The sequence below is a fragment of the Vicia villosa genome, linkage group LG6, assembly GCF_029867415.1.
Source record: "Vicia villosa cultivar HV-30 ecotype Madison, WI linkage group LG6, Vvil1.0, whole genome shotgun sequence".
NCBI lineage: Eukaryota > Viridiplantae > Streptophyta > Magnoliopsida > Fabales > Fabaceae > Vicia > Vicia villosa.
The window spans coordinates 80,198,918-80,217,881 of record NC_081185.1 but is presented as its reverse complement, the minus strand read 5'-3'; the positions used below and the strand labels follow the sequence as shown (position 1 = coordinate 80,217,881).

The 18,964-nt window shown below is 35.1% G+C and overlaps 2 protein-coding genes across 2 annotated transcripts; both read right to left on the bottom strand.

Annotated features, from left to right (window-relative positions):
• Window positions 1-6,345: 6,345 nt before the first annotated feature.
• On the bottom strand, window positions 6,346-7,219 carry LOC131611723 (uncharacterized). Its single transcript, XM_058883624.1, has 2 exons — window positions 7,049-7,219; window positions 6,346-6,945 (listed from the first exon to the last, which is right to left on the bottom strand). Exons 1-2 carry the CDS (start codon window positions 7,192-7,194, stop codon window positions 6,483-6,485), a joined length of 609 nt encoding a protein of 202 aa, XP_058739607.1. The 5' UTR covers window positions 7,195-7,219; the 3' UTR covers window positions 6,346-6,482.
• A 1,471-nt stretch (window positions 7,220-8,690) lies between these two features.
• LOC131611722 (uncharacterized) lies at window positions 8,691-9,416 on the bottom strand. The gene has a single exon (XM_058883623.1). It carries the CDS (start codon window positions 9,369-9,371, stop codon window positions 8,691-8,693), a length of 681 nt encoding a protein of 226 aa, XP_058739606.1. The 5' UTR covers window positions 9,372-9,416.
• Window positions 9,417-18,964: the final 9,548 nt, after the last annotated feature.

The window sequence follows — 18,964 nt, the reverse complement described above, 5'->3', positions numbered from 1 at the left end:
TTAGAGTCTTTTGTGATGCAGATTGGGCTTCAGATCCAGATGATAGAAGGAGCACCTCAGGTGCTGCTATTTACTTTGGCAATAATTTGATCTCATGGTGGTCCAAGAAACAGCCAGTGGTTGCTAGATCTAGCACTGAAGCTGAGTATAGGAGCCTTGCCCAAGCTACTGCTGATTTACTATGGCTGCAAACCTTGTTCACTGAGCTTGGTATCTCCACTCTACAACCTGTTGTCTTGTGTGATAATCAGTCAGCTGTCCTACTGGCTCACAACCCTATCATGCACACTCGTACCAAACACATGGAAATTGACCTTTTCTTTGTCACGGAGAAAGTGCTGGCCAAGAAGATCTCTGTTGCTCACATTCCAGGAGTAGATCAAATTGCAGATGTCCTTACAAAACCTCTCTCCTCTCCTAAATTTCTGGAATTTAGACACAAACTCAGGGTTGCTAGCTCCCCATGAGTTTGTGGGGGGGGGTATTAGAGTATTCAATAGCATAGGTTTGTAAAAGCAAGCCAGTCAGTTTAGACTGACACCTGGCAGTTGTAACTAGGACTACCTGCTACAGCAGGTCACAGCTTGACTCTATATAAAGCAAGTTGTGCACCATTTGTAACTAACTTTCCAGATCTACAACAAAGAGTTGTAACTGAAATACAAAAGTTCATCTATCTTTTCTCTTTCTAATAATTCTTAACACTAAAGAACATCTGAACAAGTTTGATTCTAAGGCTCAAAAGTGTTTTCTGATTGGATATTCTAAACGCTCAAAAGGCTACAGAGTATATAACACAGAGACATTAATAGTTGAAGAATTAATCAATATCAGATTTAATGATAAGCTTGGCTATCAAAAGCCAAAGTAGATTGAAAATCTTGCAGATACAGAAGAACAACCCTTGATTCTTGATGACTCCAAAGACAAATAAATATCAAAAACCACATCATCCATGGAGAACATGAGAACTTATGAAGAAAACTCACAGAAAAGATTTCCAAGACTAACTACACATCATTCAGAAGATGTTATCCTGGGCAAGAAAGATGATCCTATCAGAACTAGAGCATACCTAAGAAATAATGAAAATTCATTATTTGGATTGGTATCAATGATAGAGCCAACATCAGTAGATGAAGCACTTCAAGACACAGATTGGATCATTGCGATGCAAGAAGAGCTAAACCAATTCACCAGGAATGATGTATGGGATCTAGTTCCGAGACCTAAAGGATTCAACATTATCGGAACAAAGTGGGTATTCAGAAACAAAATGAATGAGCAAGGAGAAGTCATCAGAAACAAGGCACGACTGGTTGCTCAAGGGTATAGTCAGCAAGAAGGCATTGACTATAATGAAACCTTTGCTCCAGTCGCCAGGTTAGAGTCAATTAGATTATTATTTGCTTATGCTGCTCAATTTAACATAACTCTTTATCAAATGGATGTTAAAAGTGCATTTTTAAATGGTTACATCGAAGAAGAAGTGTATGTTCATCAACCCCATAGTTTTGAAGATCCCATTTATCCTGAACATGTTTTCAAATTAAATAAATATTTATATGGTTTAAAACAAGCTCCCAGAGCTTGGTATGAACGACTTAGTTCATTTCTCCTAGAGAAAGGCTTCACAAGAGGAAAGTTGATACAACACTCTTTCGAAAATCATTCAAAAATGATATCTTAATCTGTCAAATATATGTGGATGATATTATCTTTGGAACTTCTAATATCTCTCTTAGAAAAGAAATTGCTAAGTCTATGCAGGAAGAATTTGAAATGAGCATGATGGGTGAGTTGAAATTCTTCCTGGGAATTCAAATAAACCAAACTTCTAAAGGCACTTACATTCATCAAGAAAAATATGTCAAAGAACTTCTGAAGAAATTCAAATTATCAGAAAGTAAAGAAGCAAAAACCCCAATGCATCCTACTTTTATTTTAGGCAAAGATGAGGTTAGTAAGAAGGTAGATCAGAAGCTCTACAGAGGTATGATTGGATCATTGCTCTACCTAACTGCATCTAGACCTAATATCCTGTTTAGTGTGTGTTTATGTGCAAGATTCCAATAAGATCCTAAAGAATCACACTTGACTGCTGTCAAGAGAATTCTAAGGTATTTGAAAGGTACTACTAATGTTGGATTATGTTATAGAAAATCCAAAGAGTTTAACTTAGTAGGTTATTGTGATGCTGATTTTGTTGGAGATTGAATTGAACGTAAAAGTACATCTGGATGCTGTCAGTTTCTAGGAAATAACTTGATATCTTGGTATAGCAAAAAGCAAGCCACCATTGCTTTATCAACTACAAAAGCAGAATATGTTGTTGCTGCAGGATGTAGCACTCAAATGCTTTGGATGAAGAGTCAGTTAGAAGATTATCACATCTATGAGCGTAAGATTCCCATTTTCTGTGATAACACTTCTGCGATATGCCTTTCCAAAAATCCTATTCTTCACTCAAAAGCTAAACACATAGAAATTAAGCATCATTTTATCAGAGACTATATTCAGAAAGGGATATTAAGCTTAAACTTTACTGATACAGACCATCAATGGGCTGATATTTTTACAAAACCTCTTTCTGAAGATAGATTCAAGTTCATTCTAAAGAACATTAGTATGGATTTGTGTCCTGAATAAAATCATTGTTAAATTCTGAAGTGCAAGTTGAACTATCTACAAAGTTATCATCTAGAAATATCCGACCCCTTGGATCAAAAGTTTGTTTTCTAAGATGAATCAGAAGTTTAGCATATAAAACTGAAAAATTCATGTAAACCTGAGATTGTTGAGCACATGTTCAAAATCTGAAAGGGCGCACGTGTAAAGCAAAATGAGTAATAAGTCTTGGTAACTGTTGCATTAATTCTCTACGTTATCCCTAACCTGTTTTCAATCATAACACTACTATTTCCTTGGTCATTGCAATATTTCTCTCCTTCTATTCATTCCATAATGCATGCGAGGTCATACATTGATTACCTAGTCCAAACGTTTTCTCTTCTCATCAACCTCTATAAAAAGCCTTCCTTTTCTAACATCCATTCATTCAATTAGTATCAGTTTTCTGTTCTCTCATCAATACTTCCTTCTATCATGTCGTCCCAAACATCCCTCACTATCATCAAAGAACAAAATCTATGGCTAGCTAAAAGAGATAACTACTACATAAACCTCTGCCATAAGCAAGGATGGGAATCCTACATTTCTATCCTAAACGGTTATGTCCTTCCAAATCTTGTCAAAAACTTCTGGGTCAATGCGTCCAATGCTCGGTTAATCAGTTTTCTGTTCTCTCATCAATACTTCCTTCTATCATGTCGTCCCAAACATCCCTCAGTATCACCTCCTCCATTTATGGAACTCTCTTCACTATTTCTGAAGCATCCATTGCTGAAGTCATTGGTTGTCCATTCAGGCATGATGCTGCATGTCTCTCAGTCTTCGACTATACCAATGCATTTGTCATTCCAAACGATTTGAGCAGACTCGCTCGTCATATAAAAAACAATCCCTACTACCTCTCCTCATCCAAACAAGTCTGGTTCAAGATGATTCTTTCAAATATCATCCCTAGAGGAAAATTTCATAAACTCCTGTGTGCCAAAGACAGGTTCCTGATCAATCGCCTGGAATCAGGTAAACCGATAAATCTTGCTGCGATTATCTTTGGACACATTAGAGAGTCTCTAATAGCCTTCAAATGTGGACAAGAATTCTTCATTCCCTATGGACAAGTTCTGTCAGCATGTTTTAAATCTGCAGGAATCGTGAACACTCTCCGTACGTCAAAACTTCCAAACAAAAGGGAAGCACTGCATGTAGAGCGATGTGACCGTTTCTTCTTTCATGGAGGATATTATGAACCCATCTACTAGGAGTCTATGTGTTTTGAGTCTGTATTCTGTCATGTTTTTCTAACTAATGAATATTTTTCTCTTTATCACCTGCTTATTGTTTGGGATAACATGACAATTTGATGCCTATAATGGTCCTACCTGACTAAACTCATACATTTTTATTAAGCATCACTTCTTTTTGATTATGACAAAAAGGGGGAGAATCATATGTGTAAAAAGAAAATTATATATATCTCCAAAAAATTTTTTTAAGTAACAGAACAAGTTAAGGTCTACAAATCAGAGACAAAATCTTTTTAACTTGTGCTCCAAGAAGGTTCTGTTAAAAGGAATGCAGGAATATTTTTAGAACTTCTGAGAAGATGCGTGTATACTAAGCCACATTCATCAATCTTCTGAAAGATAATGTCAAGAAGAAATTTCAGGGAAGTTATCCAACACATTTCTATTTAAATATTTATTTCAGGGGGTGATTATACATCTCAAGGGGAGATAAATTTTCTTATACAAAATTCTGCTTTAGAACGTAAATGTTTTGTCATCATCAAAAAGGGGGATATTGTTAGAACATAGTTTGGTTCTAATTATATTTTAGTGTTTTGATGATAACAAGCAAACAAATTGTGTATAAAGAAAACATGGTACTCTAATAATATGTTTCTAATTTCAGAAGATGTACCAGTACCAGCAATCAGAACTTGAAGAATCAGAACTTAAAGCTAGTGAAACTTCTGATACCGCACGATGCAAACATATCTACAACAGAAGTTGAAGAACAAAGCTGAACAGAAGATTATAAGGAATGATTCAAGTTAACACCGCAGAAAAGCAACTTCTGATACCGCACGCTGAAGACATATTCACAACAGAAGTTGAAGAACAAGACTGAACAGAAGTTTATATTGATTGATTCAAATTAAACCGTTGAAGACATAATCATTAGCAAAACGGATGCAACACTCCAAAAGCGTAATTTCCAAGGTTGATTGAAGAAGCTATCCACATGAAATTTCTTGGAGAAAGCAAAAGCAAAGACAACACGTAAACCATTTAATGCTGAATGAACTCAACAAAGCTTTGGAGATAACGGTCAAAAATTCTGAAGTTATATATATACTCATGATCGTTTGAAGAAACATAAGACACAACAAGCAAAATAGAAAGAAACAAGAAAGAACACACAAGAACGCTGCAACTCTGATAAATCATCAAGTGTGAAGAAAAAACTCTCAGAAGCCAGACTCTCTTATTCATATTCTGAGTTCATTATTCTGTACTTAATATTAGTGAAATATCACATTGGTGATTACAACTTTCTAGAAGCAAATCTATACACTATCAACTGAAGTTACGTGGTAACTAAGTCCTTGTGAGTCACGAAAGTTGGTCGTGCAAGTGTAATCAGGTGCTGATTATAGTGGATTATGACCTCTATTGAGAGAGGCAAATCACCTTGTTGAGGGTGGACTGGAGGTAACCTTATTGAGAAGGTGAACCAGGATAAAAATAATCGTGTTCTAATTATCGTTCCGTCATAAAGTTTTAAAAAACACTTATTCAACCCCCCTCTAAGTGTTTTCTCAACCTTCACATTGTTGTGTTTGTTCCGATTGGAATATATTTTTGAATGACATAGGGTGCAGCACAACCTGGATGTGGCTACTTTCAATGGCTCTATGATGATGCTGAGGGTGAAAAAGATCACTTTATGAGGAATCAAAAGAGTAGGTTGAAGGCTTGAACAAGAAATTAAGTTTGCAAAAATGGAGGTGGAGTGTTTAAAGAAGAAGATTAGAGAATTACAAAATCAATTGAAGAAGAGCATGAATCTGGAAAAAAATTGGAAGAGATTGTTTTGTTTTCTTTTAGTTGATGTTGTTGTTAGGATGTTGTAATAAGGTAAACCAGTTTAACATAGTTTGGGTCAGATGCTACACATTGGATTTGTGTAGTAAAAGTTTGTAACAGATGTATCATTTTCCATTTCAATTAAAGGATGATTTAAGTGTTTCAATAATGAGTTTCACATTTTCATTATTTTTCCATCTCAAGCTTAATAACAACAACAATCATAAGGTTTAAGATGCATAATTAACACTGTTGCTTAACACCAACATAAGTTGTCAAAAAAGATCTTACATAACACAATTGCTTAATAGCAACAGTAGTTGTCCAAAAAGATCTTACATCAGATTCAAAATGCATAATTAACTTATTTTCTTAAGAGTGCTAAAATGTTCATAACATAAAAGAAACACAAAAGACCCCACAATTTAAGATTGCTACAATATAACTAGATTTTCCAGCTTGGGGTGGCTCTCTTGGTAGGAGTTGTCCTTCTTGTTGTTGGGCCAACAACTATTCTGGCTGCATTCAATCTTGTTGTAAGACCAGGTAGTATGAAACGGGTAGCTGGCCTTCTAACTGGCAACTTCTTTGATTTTTGAGTCACTTTCTTAAGGTAACTGGCTTAGATGCTTGAAAAGGCACTAATGTGGATGCTTGAGTAGGCAATGCTTGAGATGCTTGAGCAGACACTGGTTGGGAAGCTTGAGTAGGCAATGCTTGAGATGCTTGAGCAGACACCGGTTGGGATGCTTGAGCAGGCACTAATTAGGATGCTTGAGTAGTTGATGGAACCTTACAAGTAAGCTTGTTGTGACCTTGTTTTTTACACCTGCTGCATGAAACAATAAATCCATTCCTTCTCATTTTTCTATCAGACCCATCAATTTCACCTTGCTCTAAATTCCTTCTCTTTTTGGGCCTTCCAGGCATTTTCCTATATGTTGGGGGCATAACATCAGGATACTCTGTTCTTACCCAAAGATTAGAGCCATTAACAGGAAAAATAACAGGTTTGTAGAATTCAACATATATTGACTTTCTATAATAATCAGGTATGTAGTCATCAACCTCATGGTTCCTACTCTTCATGGCTGAAAGTGAATGCACACAAGGTAGGCCTGTCAGCTCCCATCTTCTACATGAACAAACTCTATCCTTCAAGTTGACTGTGAACTTTTCTACAGAATTTTCAAGATGCCTCACTTCAAAGATATGCTCATCAAACATCCTAACAATACATACAATATTCATAAATGTGCTAAAATCAAGGTTTAATGCAATAATAAAAAATGTTCTAATGAGGTTGAATACAATAATCAGAAATGTGCTACCTGACTAGCCACATGTTTATGTATGAGTTTGTTTTCTCAATATTCCTTCTAATGTTTGGTAGCACCTCTTCATCTGCTAGCTTTTCAAACCTCAACCTGTTTGTAGCCCATCTCTCCATCATGTATGTTCTGATTTCCTCCACCATGGTTATCAATGGTTTAGACCTAGAATCCAAGATGACACTATTGAATGCCTTTGACATATTATTTAGAACAACATCACACTTGTTACGTGTCTTGAAGTATGATCTACTCCAAAATCTTGGAGGGGTGCCCATCATGTGCTTGTATGCTTCTACATTGACATCCTTCATTACCTTCATCTCACTTTCCCAAGCTTGGTAGTAAGTAGACTTGGCAGCTTTCCATATGATTTCCTTTAGTTTTTTTCCAGGATACCTCTTCCTAAAGTTGTTGTATAAATGTCTGACACAAAATCTTTGTTCTACTCTAGGCAGAAGTTCCTCCATTGCAGGCAATAATCCCTATGACACAAGCAAAGTGTATAAGCAAAATGTAAATGCAAAGTGTAAAAGAGTACAAGTCATACCTTTTGCTGATCACTGATAAACGTGTATGTGAGACACTCTTCCCTTCCACCAAGGTCAGCAATAAGCAACTCCAAGAACCATGTCCAGCTATCCTTGTTTTAACTCTCCACCACTGCGAATGCTATGAGTAACATTTGATCATTTGGATCTCTACCTATGGCTGCAAGGATTTGACCTCCACAAAGTCCTTTCAAGAAACATCGATCAAGGCCAATGAAATGCCTGCTTAATTTGAAACTTTCCTTACAAGCAGCAAAACAAATGTACAGCCTTCTGAAGTTTATCCTCTGATCATCAGAACCTTCTTGAGCGGGTTGGACATTCAATTTCATAGTTGAACCTGGATTTGCTCTTAACAACTCATGGCAGTAGTAAATAATCCTTGTATAATTCCCAAGGAAATCCTTGTATAAGTAAGAGCATGACGTTGAGTTTGCGCAATGTTGAGGTTGTGGATCTATAGTTCAAAAAGAAACCCTGTTGGGCAAGAGAATGACGTTGAGTTTGTTCAAAGTTGAGGTTGTGGATCTATAATTGAAAAATAAATCTTGTTAAGCAAGAGAATGAAACATCAAAACACAAAAAGAACCGGGACCATAGAAAAGTGAAGGCCTAATCCCCAAAAGTGCATAGTCATATCCCTTTATGACAAAAGTTAGCTTCTACTCTGAAGCAATAATACAACTGCGCTACATGTGATACAAGGGTTTTTGTGTTAATAAAAACTAGAATCTATAGAAATATATCATTATTACGCATAGAAATAAACAATTCTCACTTGCAAAATAGTTATAAATTGTTATGGGCGTAATTAATTCGGCATATCGAAGACAGAGTTAAAGAAATAATTACAAATGAAACCAAGTACTTGAATCAACATCATTATTGATTTGCAAAAACATTATATGCTAAAAATATACACAGATAACAAACTTCTAGACATGGTAATAGGATAAATCCATTGATTCAACATATTTATGACAATTTTGAGGTAAATCAAATGATCACACAATTGAAACAAATTCGATACCAAGTACATAAAGTAACATAAATTCACCCAAGTGTAGAAATTATTAGATAGGAACTTATTTTCAAGAAGTTGAAACCAAGCTTTCAACATAATCCTTGAGGGAGGGCCAACATATCTTAGTATTAAGTATAGTTTTCCTTGCTCTGTTATTTCTCATGTTATAGAGAATTACTCGGTGTTGTCGGTTGTTCGCTAATACCACAGTTTCACCATTCTCAGATAGATGCAAAGGCATCAATTTCAAATGCGGACGTCCAAATTCATAATTCATTCGAACACTGTGGTAACTAAATTTAAGAAACTGAGTCCAAGACTTCTCATCTCCAAATCCCGTCATCTGCCATATAACAAAATCCGTCAAATCCAAATCATGACATAAACAAAGCGAGTCTTTCAACACACAAACACTTGGCCCTACATATGACTCCTTCTCAAAACCTTCCGGGAGCAAAAACTGCCTGTTTGTCTCCTTACCAAGATCAAGAGAAACAATCACATATTTCTCAACCGGATTATCCTTCCTAAGGTTATCCTCATCACGATAGGCTAACCAATTAATACTGCCACTCAGATAAACACCATCATTCTCCCTCGGAACACCATCATTCTCCCTCGGATCAAAAACCAATTGAAGCGGAACCACAGGAAAACTCTGAATGTTTCTCCAACCATTATCACCCAAACTAAACGTTTTCACACTGACTTTTGATTCAGGATCACTCTCACAACCCGACCGCAACATCACTACCTTATAAGTATCAGCTGAATTATCATAACCGAACACAAACTTAACAGATTTCCTTTCATTATTATCAAAATAAGAAAAATACCCTAATTTTTCTGATATTGATCGAGTAGCTGGATTCCAGAAACGGAACCACACCCTTTTAAACTTAGTCCACTCGTTAATCGAATAACCAATCAAACAAACTAATCCATTACATGTTCCAACAACATCGCGACACTCCTTATCCCTCAATCGGAAGTAAGGATCCCTCGGAACGGTGATATAACGGTTATCGAGTAACCGATTAACGGGAACAGTTACGAAACTGCAATCACTGTCCCGTACGCATAAATTATTAGAGATTAACGAGAAAAATGGATTCAACGCAGATCTATTGAAGTGCATTTTGGTGAAAACAGGATCGGTTATGAGAGTGTTCCAGGACTTACTCACGCATTTCATCTGCATCAGATGTTTGACAGTGAGGCGGGAGAGGATATTGGTGATGAGCTCGTTGGGGAGAGTTGGTGGTGTTTTAGGAGTGTTGGATTGGCGGTGACAGTGAGATTTTGGTGGCTGGGGAGTCATGAGTGCGGCGTTGATGGGAAGGAAGCTAACGAAGTGTTGTTATTAGAGTTTCTGCGCAACTTCGAAAACGGAACGGGACGAAATGATAACTTGGGTAAGTTTTAATGCCGCAATGCTTTTGTTTTCTTGGGTTGATTTGGTTTACTCTCTCATGGACACTATTTATAAAACTCCAGTACGCATTTTACACATGTTAAAATAATTTTTTATATTTAAATATTATTAAATTACTTTTTATGTTATAAATATGTTAAAAAATGATATTTATATATATTTTTTAAATATTTTCCTTTTAAAAAAATTGTATTATATCTTTAAGAAAAATAAAGCAGAAAAGTATTTACAGTAAGAATACAATGTACATTCCTAAAAAAACAAGACAATACAGTGTATACAAAATGAAAGAGAATTAAAATATTTTTATTTTTTTTCTATTCGTATATATTTTTCCTTAAAATAATATTATATAATATATTAATTATTTAAAAAGTAATTCTTATATAATTATATACATGTTCCATTTTATATTTTTGCTGGAATAATTGAATATTTTAATATGGAAATGCATTAAATTTAAAATTTATTTGTAATACATGGTCAATTAATCATAGCTGTTGAATATTAAAAAAATTAAGTTTTATTTTAACTATATTGAATATTAATTTTTTTTTATTTTAACCACATACAAAACACGGATGATAGTGATGAATTGACGCTATAAAACAAAATAAAAGTGTGTGGATAGTAATTGATCTCTTCAAACTTATTTCTCTACATATTGACATATTGAGATATACTTAATTTACTTGTAAAATTGAATTGTAACAACTATGCATGAATATTGAATTTATTTAGTTTTTTATATTATATTAATTTAAATATTATTAAAGTACTTTTCATTTATAAATATGTTTAAAAATGACATTGCATATTTTTTTAAAACAAACATTTTCCTTTTTCAAAAAATGATATTATATCATGATTCATATATCAATTCTACAGAAAATAGAATATACTTGTTTAAAGTAAACACATTGGTAACCACTCCTCCATAGTATTTTGCCAAATTATATTTAAATTTCAAAATTAATTTTATTGATATTATAAAATATTTTATATTATTTTTTGTTTTATGCACTCTGATTCTGGTGCCCTAGTAATCTAAAGTTCATGTCGACTATTTTACACTATTAATACATATGAATTAAACTCTTCATTCTAATACTAAATTTTGAACAAACATTTTTATTTATACTATTCAATAAATTGTAGGTATAAAAATGGTCAAGATTTCATATATAAAATTAATTAGTGTAAATAATTTTTATATTGTCAATTAAATTATAACATTAAATTGTAATTAAAAAATAATTTAACTTTGATCCTAATCGTTTATTAAAGGTTATACTTTTTTTTTTAGTTTATTAGCTCTATTTTTTTATTAAAAAAGTATAAATAATTCGGAATTCAATAAAAAAATCTAATATTATTCTACTCAAAATTCGAATTGAACGATTTGTCTTTAAAGTCACTCATATGGACGTTGTTGTGAAATATGGTATTGAAAATAAAGCTGAAAAATATTTTCAATAACAATACAATTAATATTCCTAAAAAACAATACAATGTATAAGAATTAATAGAAAAAAAAACAGTAACAATACAATGTATATTTTACTGTGGTGGTAATGCATTAAAACTACACATTAAGATATTCATGAATGTATGTGTAAAATTGGTTTATGACAACTATGCATACATATTTAATTTATATTATATTATTTCACTAAAGATTATGAGAGATAAGAGATTAATCTACAATATAAGAAAATTATATGCTCTGGAAAATATCATATTGCCCTTCTGTTATCAAATTCTGCCACGTGGATGTCTTAACAATCTTCTTTCTCTTTTACTTCTACTACCAACCCTAATTACTTCTATTTTGAAAAAACATCACGTTCTCTATCTTCCTCTACCTCTCTCTTCCTCTTCCTCTTCCTCTTGTCTCTGCTACTCTATCTTGATCTTCTTTCTTCTCTCTTTCGGCCTCTCTCTTCTTCATCTTCTTCTTCTTCTTCTTCTTCTTCTTCTTCTTCTTCTTCTTCCTTCTCGTCTCATTCTCTCTCCAAAATCATATTTCTCTCTCGTCTCTCTGGTCTGGTTATCGACATCTCCAGCTTCTACTCATTCAACCCATCTTCACTCATGCAAGAAATCGATTCCTTTAAGCTTGACTTTTATTTTGCCGATATAAATGGTATGTTGTGGTGTTGTCGTTTTATCATGGATTCATGTATTGTTATGTTGTTGTTTATCACCGAAAATGATGTTGTTGTTTTTATAATACTGTTTACAATTGAAAAGCTCAGATCTCTTATTTACCGATTGTCTTTCGTAATGATGTCAAATATTTGTAATTAGTTTGGTGCTGGTAAGTTGCTTCAGTAAAACTCTGCCTCAGTGCTTCAGCAGTGATGGATTAAGATCTCTGGCCTTTGCGACACGAAGCCAAAGTTTTATGGATCGCGGTGTGGCAAGACACCGTATCAGTGCTTCTAAATCCAACAGAAGGATGAACTATGGATTTTAGGATAAGTGTTTAAGGTTTGTTTTTTTAATTTACATCATTTCACTTTCATTGATTTATTTCAACTAAAAATTATTATTTTCTATTTACTTATGTTCATTTATTTCAGACAGTTCTGCTATTGACTTGTGTAAGCTCCTCAAGGATAGGTTGCAAATGTGAGTATGTTTAGTGTGTTTTTTTTGCTATTCTTATTGTTTAATACATTGAGATGGTATAACTTGATTTTGATACATAAAGGTTATTATTATTGTTATTAATTACCGTTGTAGATGTGATTTTCTCCGAAGATTGACAAGGTATCGTGCTCATCCTTTTACTCTTGCGTTCTATGTGTGCGGCAACGTGTGCATCGGCATACATCACATTGCTCGTCGATATCAATCTTGGTAATTGTTATAGATCTTGATTTCTAGATTTCTAGATTTATAATTATAGATAAGTTGCAATTTTTCTTTTATATCATCTGCGGTAGGTAACTGCACATATTCAACCGTTGTTAGATTGGAGGTATGCATCACTAGGTTTCTTTACTGGAGGTACCCTTAAAGACGTCGCATCGTATCGGCTAAAACCTATGGTTTTAGGTCTTGAAGGTAAAACCTGTTATCTTCGCAACCTTATTTCTTTTTGGTTTGGAAGTTTATTCAATTTCTGTGGTTGTTAACGAGTTATGAATTTGAATCTCATTGGTTGTTAATGCACCATGTGCTTTCTGGATTTCAGTGTGAATTTCTTTAAGTGTATTTTTATTTTTAACTTAACAAGGTTTTTCTACTTTGTTCAAATGCCAATGTTTAAAGGTCTGTGTATTTTGTTCAAGTGTCAATGTGTATTTCTCATTATGTACTTTATTCAAGGTTTGTGTGTATTTTATTTAACTACTGATTTATCATTTTGAGCAAGCGATGTTAGAGAAGCTGGAGATCAATTCGAAATATAGTGACATATGAATAAAGCGCGTGAGCTGTTTGAAGAAATGCTGCAGAGAGATAGTGTTCCATTATCTTCTATAATTTCGGGTTATCTACGTACAAAAGCTGAGGTAACATTAATGGTACTGATATGTCACATAACACAGGTCATAGAGCATCATATGATCATATAATAAAATTTTCAGAATTTTGTAGTGCATAAAAGTATTTTTAAACTAATTAAAATGCACGCAAAAGAAAAAAATTAAATAAAAATTGTAAAATAGAAAATAAAATTCTCATAAAATTACACAAAGTATAAAATTAGAAGAAATATTTTTAGAAATTTTTTCATAATTTTTGGACCAAAAATGAATTTAATATGAATTTTAGAAGTTAAAATAAAATTAATAGAACAAAATAAAATAGAAATAGGTCAACGGTGCATGCGTTAATTAACATAAAAGACCCACATGTAAAGAAAAAAACATAAAGGACTGATTTGTTACAATTAAATAACTTAAAGGACCGTGGAGATAATTTAGCCTACCTAAGATAAAGTAAAAAATGTATCAATACATTCAAAAAAATTATTTAAATAATACTAATAAAAAACTTGAAACTAAATCGACAGATGTATTTCTAATCTGATCAACTATGGGAGTCCTGAATAGAGAGGCAAAACAACCAATCATGTAACAAAAGAACATTTAAAATGTGGGAGTCGTGAATAGAGAGGCAAAACAACCAATCATTTAACAAAAGAAAATTTAAAAGGGTTAATACATATTTTCACCCCTGCCATATGGGGTTGATTTGAAAAACCCTCTGCCAAAAAAAAAGTTGCAAGAATTTCCCAACATTTGCAGATTCTCTCGTTTTAAACCTTGTAAAATATTTGTTTTTAAAACCAATCTTACCATTTGAAGATTCAGTCATTTTGAACCCTATAATCTTGTAGATTATGTCATTTTAAACCCTCTGAAATATGACGGGCAAGGTTGGTTTTACTAAAAAATAATAATTTACAGGGTTCAAAATAATAATGTGCAGATTCTCTCGTTATATATATATATATATATATATATATATATATATATATATATATATATATATATATATATATATATATATATATATATATATATATATATATATATATATATATATATATATATATATATATATATATATATATATATATATATATATATATATATATATATATATATATATATATATATAATTTTAAAATAAATTTTAATTTTAATTTTAAACTTATTTCTTGATACATTTGTCAATTTAAAATAATTTTGTACATTGGTAATTCGACGTCTCAAAATTATATCACATATAAAAAAGATATTGCCTATTCAAAAACTATATATTTTAATATAAACATTTATATTTTGGAAATATAAATACTTTAATATACTTTGGTAAAAAAATATATATTTTATATATTTTGTAAAAAAATTATAAAGGTGACCAAACAATTTTGGTGGTTTTTAACTCAAACATCATTATAAGATAAGATTTTAATTTTTAAAAAATATTGTATAAGGTGGCAAAATTATTTAACATGTTTTTTACATATTTTATTTCATAAAAACTTACTTTTTAAAAATGGAATAATAACTCTTAAAAGTTCACGTCCGTTATAATTTAAACATGAAAAGTTTTTTTATGTAGCTTTATAAATTTAATCATTTTTTTGTAAATGGCCTCATCTGAAAGGAAGTGAATTTCGTTTAAGTAAACAAATACAAAATAGCTGTTTATACTAGAAAATCATTTTTAAATTACTCTATATTTGAGGTGATATTTCAATAATAACACTTTGCATTGTAATTTCAAGATATCAAATTTAAAACTTATAAAAAAAATTGCGTAATTGCAATTAATAAATAATAACAAAATATTTTCTCTTTATTTAAAAATAAATAAACTACTAAATATAAAATATTGTCAATCAACTACCAGACTAATAATAAAACATAGCACTAATCACCTTAAAATACCCTTAATGAAAAAATAATTACCCCTAAAAAAGTCCTTTATGATAATTTGTTGAATCAAAATTTTATTCCTGATCGTACCTGATCAGAATGGATCGTCAGGATCTGCAACTGTAGTCTTCAGTGAACTATGGGGTGTACCTGCAAGGTACTCCGATGCTAAAGTAAGTATAAGAGCAAGGAGAGCAAGTACATAATAGGTGTGAAAGAGTGAATAATGAATACCCGACCCTCTAATGAAAGAGAGTATTTATAGTCCCCAGCGCTGAGCCAAGATTTCCTAATTGAGGCGGATCCATTGGAGGGCCACGTGCTAGAAAACTGTCAAAATCCTACATGACAGGACTGAGTCAGCAAGTTACTCATATTGTGGATGAGCAAAGCATAGGGTTCGGAGGGAGTTGTTTGAATCCTTCACAAGCGAGTCTGACCACATGCTCTTCGTGTAACACGTGGATTGAGTTCATAACAGTCGTAAGGAGAGGGTGCGAATTGGGCCTAGAGCGTATTTGGGCCTGCTCGGCCCAGACCTTGTGGATTGGGCCTAGAGCATGTTTGGGCCTGCTTGGCCCTGACCTTGTGGCTTGGGATTGGAATGTATTTGGGCCTACTCGGCCCAGACTAGAATAGGAGCCCCCAAGTCTTTGTTTCTGCCAGAAGCAATGAATTTACGCTATTCGGCCAACGGGGAGCACCATAGAAACCTCGAGGCCGAGCTTGCTTTGTACCACTGTGATCGCGATTGTTATCCATGGAGGATTATACACACGCTCCTAGTTGGTCGGGCATCATGTTGGGACAAGGAAGTATCCTGACGGGCATCGTGTTAGGACGAGGAAGTATCCTGAAGGGCATCGTGTTGGGATGAGGACGTACCCTAACGAGCATCATGATATCGGCTTTCCAGAATATTTAATTGGCACGTGTTTTCGAGACCTCCCGAGGAGTCATAGGGCCGAGGAGGCAGATCGTTCCAGTTGCCTTTATGTGTTTAGGAAATACGAACCGTCTGAGTCCCAACAGGTAAGATGTTAGGTCATTTATCACGCGTTGCAACTAATTGCGGTGCCATCATGAGCTAGGGGAGTCTAGCAGTCTAGGTAATAATAGCAATGATGGCTCCCTTTCACACTTCCCCGTAATGCTTCGTTATAAATGAGGAAGGAGAGGATCATTTGCGCATTTCACTAAGTTTTTCTTCTCCGTTGCTCTACCATCAAGAATAGAAGTCCCTTCCGTCGTTGCAACCATTTTCCAGCTTTTTATTATCAGCAAGTAAGTGAACTTCTCTTTAACTTTGTAATGTATTACAAGCGTCCTGAGTTTTTAGGGGTTGTTTATGGGTTAGATAGTTGCGTAGCAGCAGATTGTTTGAATTTCCTAGCTTAAACGTCCAGAAATTATATGAGTTCCCTGAGCACACCATGAATATGCCGATGACAAAGTGGATTGCTGAGGGAATTTGCATGAGTGGGACGAACAACTTTTAATTAACCCGAAGAGGCTATGAGTAACACGGGGAGGATTTATCATTAATTGCATATTCTCGCCGAGCGAGGTATGAGTGTGACGAGGATATTAGAGGATATTTCGAGGAGGATCCACCTCCAATTAGTACTGCGTGAGCGTTGATGTTAATTCCTGCTTGTGGGTCCTTCCGTACGAGAGGCTTGGCCCGACCAACTATCCTCGCCTTTTCACTTGATTTGTAGTGGAAGGATGGATTTGATTCTCAGTCGAATTCATTATTTCCTCTACTTTTTAGGTAAAATGGCCGATGAACGCCCTGAGGTTGACCTCCCAGTAGATGTGAAGGATGATCCCGAGGAGGGGGCAGTTCCTATCAAGCAGGAATTTCCTACAGTGCAAGTAATTCCACCGAGGAGACTCGAGGACTGGGTGGCTTCCGATCCCTTAACCATAGCCTCACGCTTCTCTATGAATCCTGAGGAAGCTTTCAATGTCTTCGAGGATCTAGAATCGGGCACGAGGGAATCATTGAGGGGTTTTGCCCATAAGCCTCATCAGCGGGTTTGCTCGAAATTCCTTTTAACCGTTTCACTATGTATGAGTTTGCTTTCAAGGAGGCGAGGATGCGGCTGTCATTCATGGTCCTACAGACGAATGTTTTCAACTGGTTGCAATTATCCCCTTCCCTACTCCATCCCAACGCACTTGCCGTTCTTCGGGCATTCGACCTCGTTTGCCGCTACCTTGAGGTCGAGCCTACCATAGGTTTGTTCTTTAGGGTGTTCCATTTATAGAGGAAGAGGGAAGTTGAAGGGAAATATGGCTGGGTCTCCTTTAAGCAGCCGAGGAAGCTGTTCACTATTTATCAGATTTCCGTCAAGCACTTCAAGGACATATTTTATGGAGAAACCCCTTACCCGGGCTGCAAATATGACTATGTTCAACACTGTGGAGTATAAGGAGGAATGGGATGTGAGGAGTGGGCTAGCCTGCAGGTTCCTATTTGAGTGGCAGTACGAGCAATTCGAAAGGGGAATGGAGGCTTACATTTATAAGGACGAAGACATGAACGACCGTGACCAGTCGGCCTACAACTGCTCGTTTGATATGTTGGTGGTTTTACTCTAGCGAGGTGCACGACACCTGAAGAAAAGAATATTTATGACTATCAGGGGGAACCTGTTTATGCTGCGCGTTACATCAATACGGAGGCGCTTCTCAACTGTAGCTCAGACGTGGAGGACATTCATTTGTTAGTTATAATAATGAGTCTGTCGTGTGTTCGTGTATCTTTCATTTAGTTGATCTAATCTTGTTTTGTTTTGCAGGAGAGATGGCCGACTTGCATGAGCGAGTAGTCAAGATGCGGGCAGCAAAAGGAGGGAAGGTGGGCTCGAAGAGGGACCGTGTCTCTCATCTCCGTAATGACGCCCAAGGAAGTTCACCCAGTGGTTCGCCCACGCCGACTGAAGAGAGCCCGATCAAGAGGGGAAATGCAGTGAAGAAACAAAAGGATGATCAGGTTGAGAAGCCTTCATCGGTCCTCCAGTCCTTGGAGAAACAGGTCGGCCTTGCAGAGGAATTCCTTCTGCCTCTTTTTACTCTACATCGAGGGCTTTTCTCTAGGAAGAACAAGCTTCTGTTGCACAAGGAGGAGCCACGACATATCTTGGCTCGACACAAGGTGGCTAGGGGTGTCGAACTTGTGAAATATGCAGAGGGTACGATGAAGATATTGGCACTGGCTCTTGCTCTTAATAACGCGAAGACTGTTCCCGAAGAGGAATTTGATCGGCTGAGGACCAAAGATGTGGACCTCGGGGCTAAGTACGACAAATTGGAACTGGACTTTGAAACTTACAAATTTAAGCATGAGATCCAAGCCGGCTTGGTCGAGGACTTCAACAAGAAGGAGAAGGAGCTGGAGGACATGACCAAAGAGCGTGACTGACAGAATGAGCTGGTCAAAAAGCTGGAATCTGCTGCACATCCCGATGAGGGCGAGACCGAGGAAGAGAAAGCTCTTTC

Bases quoted from the DNA above. Each gene is read 5' to 3' on its own strand.
- LOC131611723 (XM_058883624.1), bottom strand. From the start codon at position 7,194: ATGGTGGAGGAAATCAGAACATACATGATGGAGAGATGGGCTACAAAC. The intron at 6,946-7,048 runs GTAGCACATTTC...ATGTATTGTTAG, and splicing joins ATAAACATGTGGCTAGTCAG to GATGTTTGATGAGCATATCT.
- LOC131611722 (XM_058883623.1), bottom strand. From the start codon at position 9,371: ATGTTGCGGTCGGGTTGTGAGAGTGATCCTGAATCAAAAGTCAGTGTG.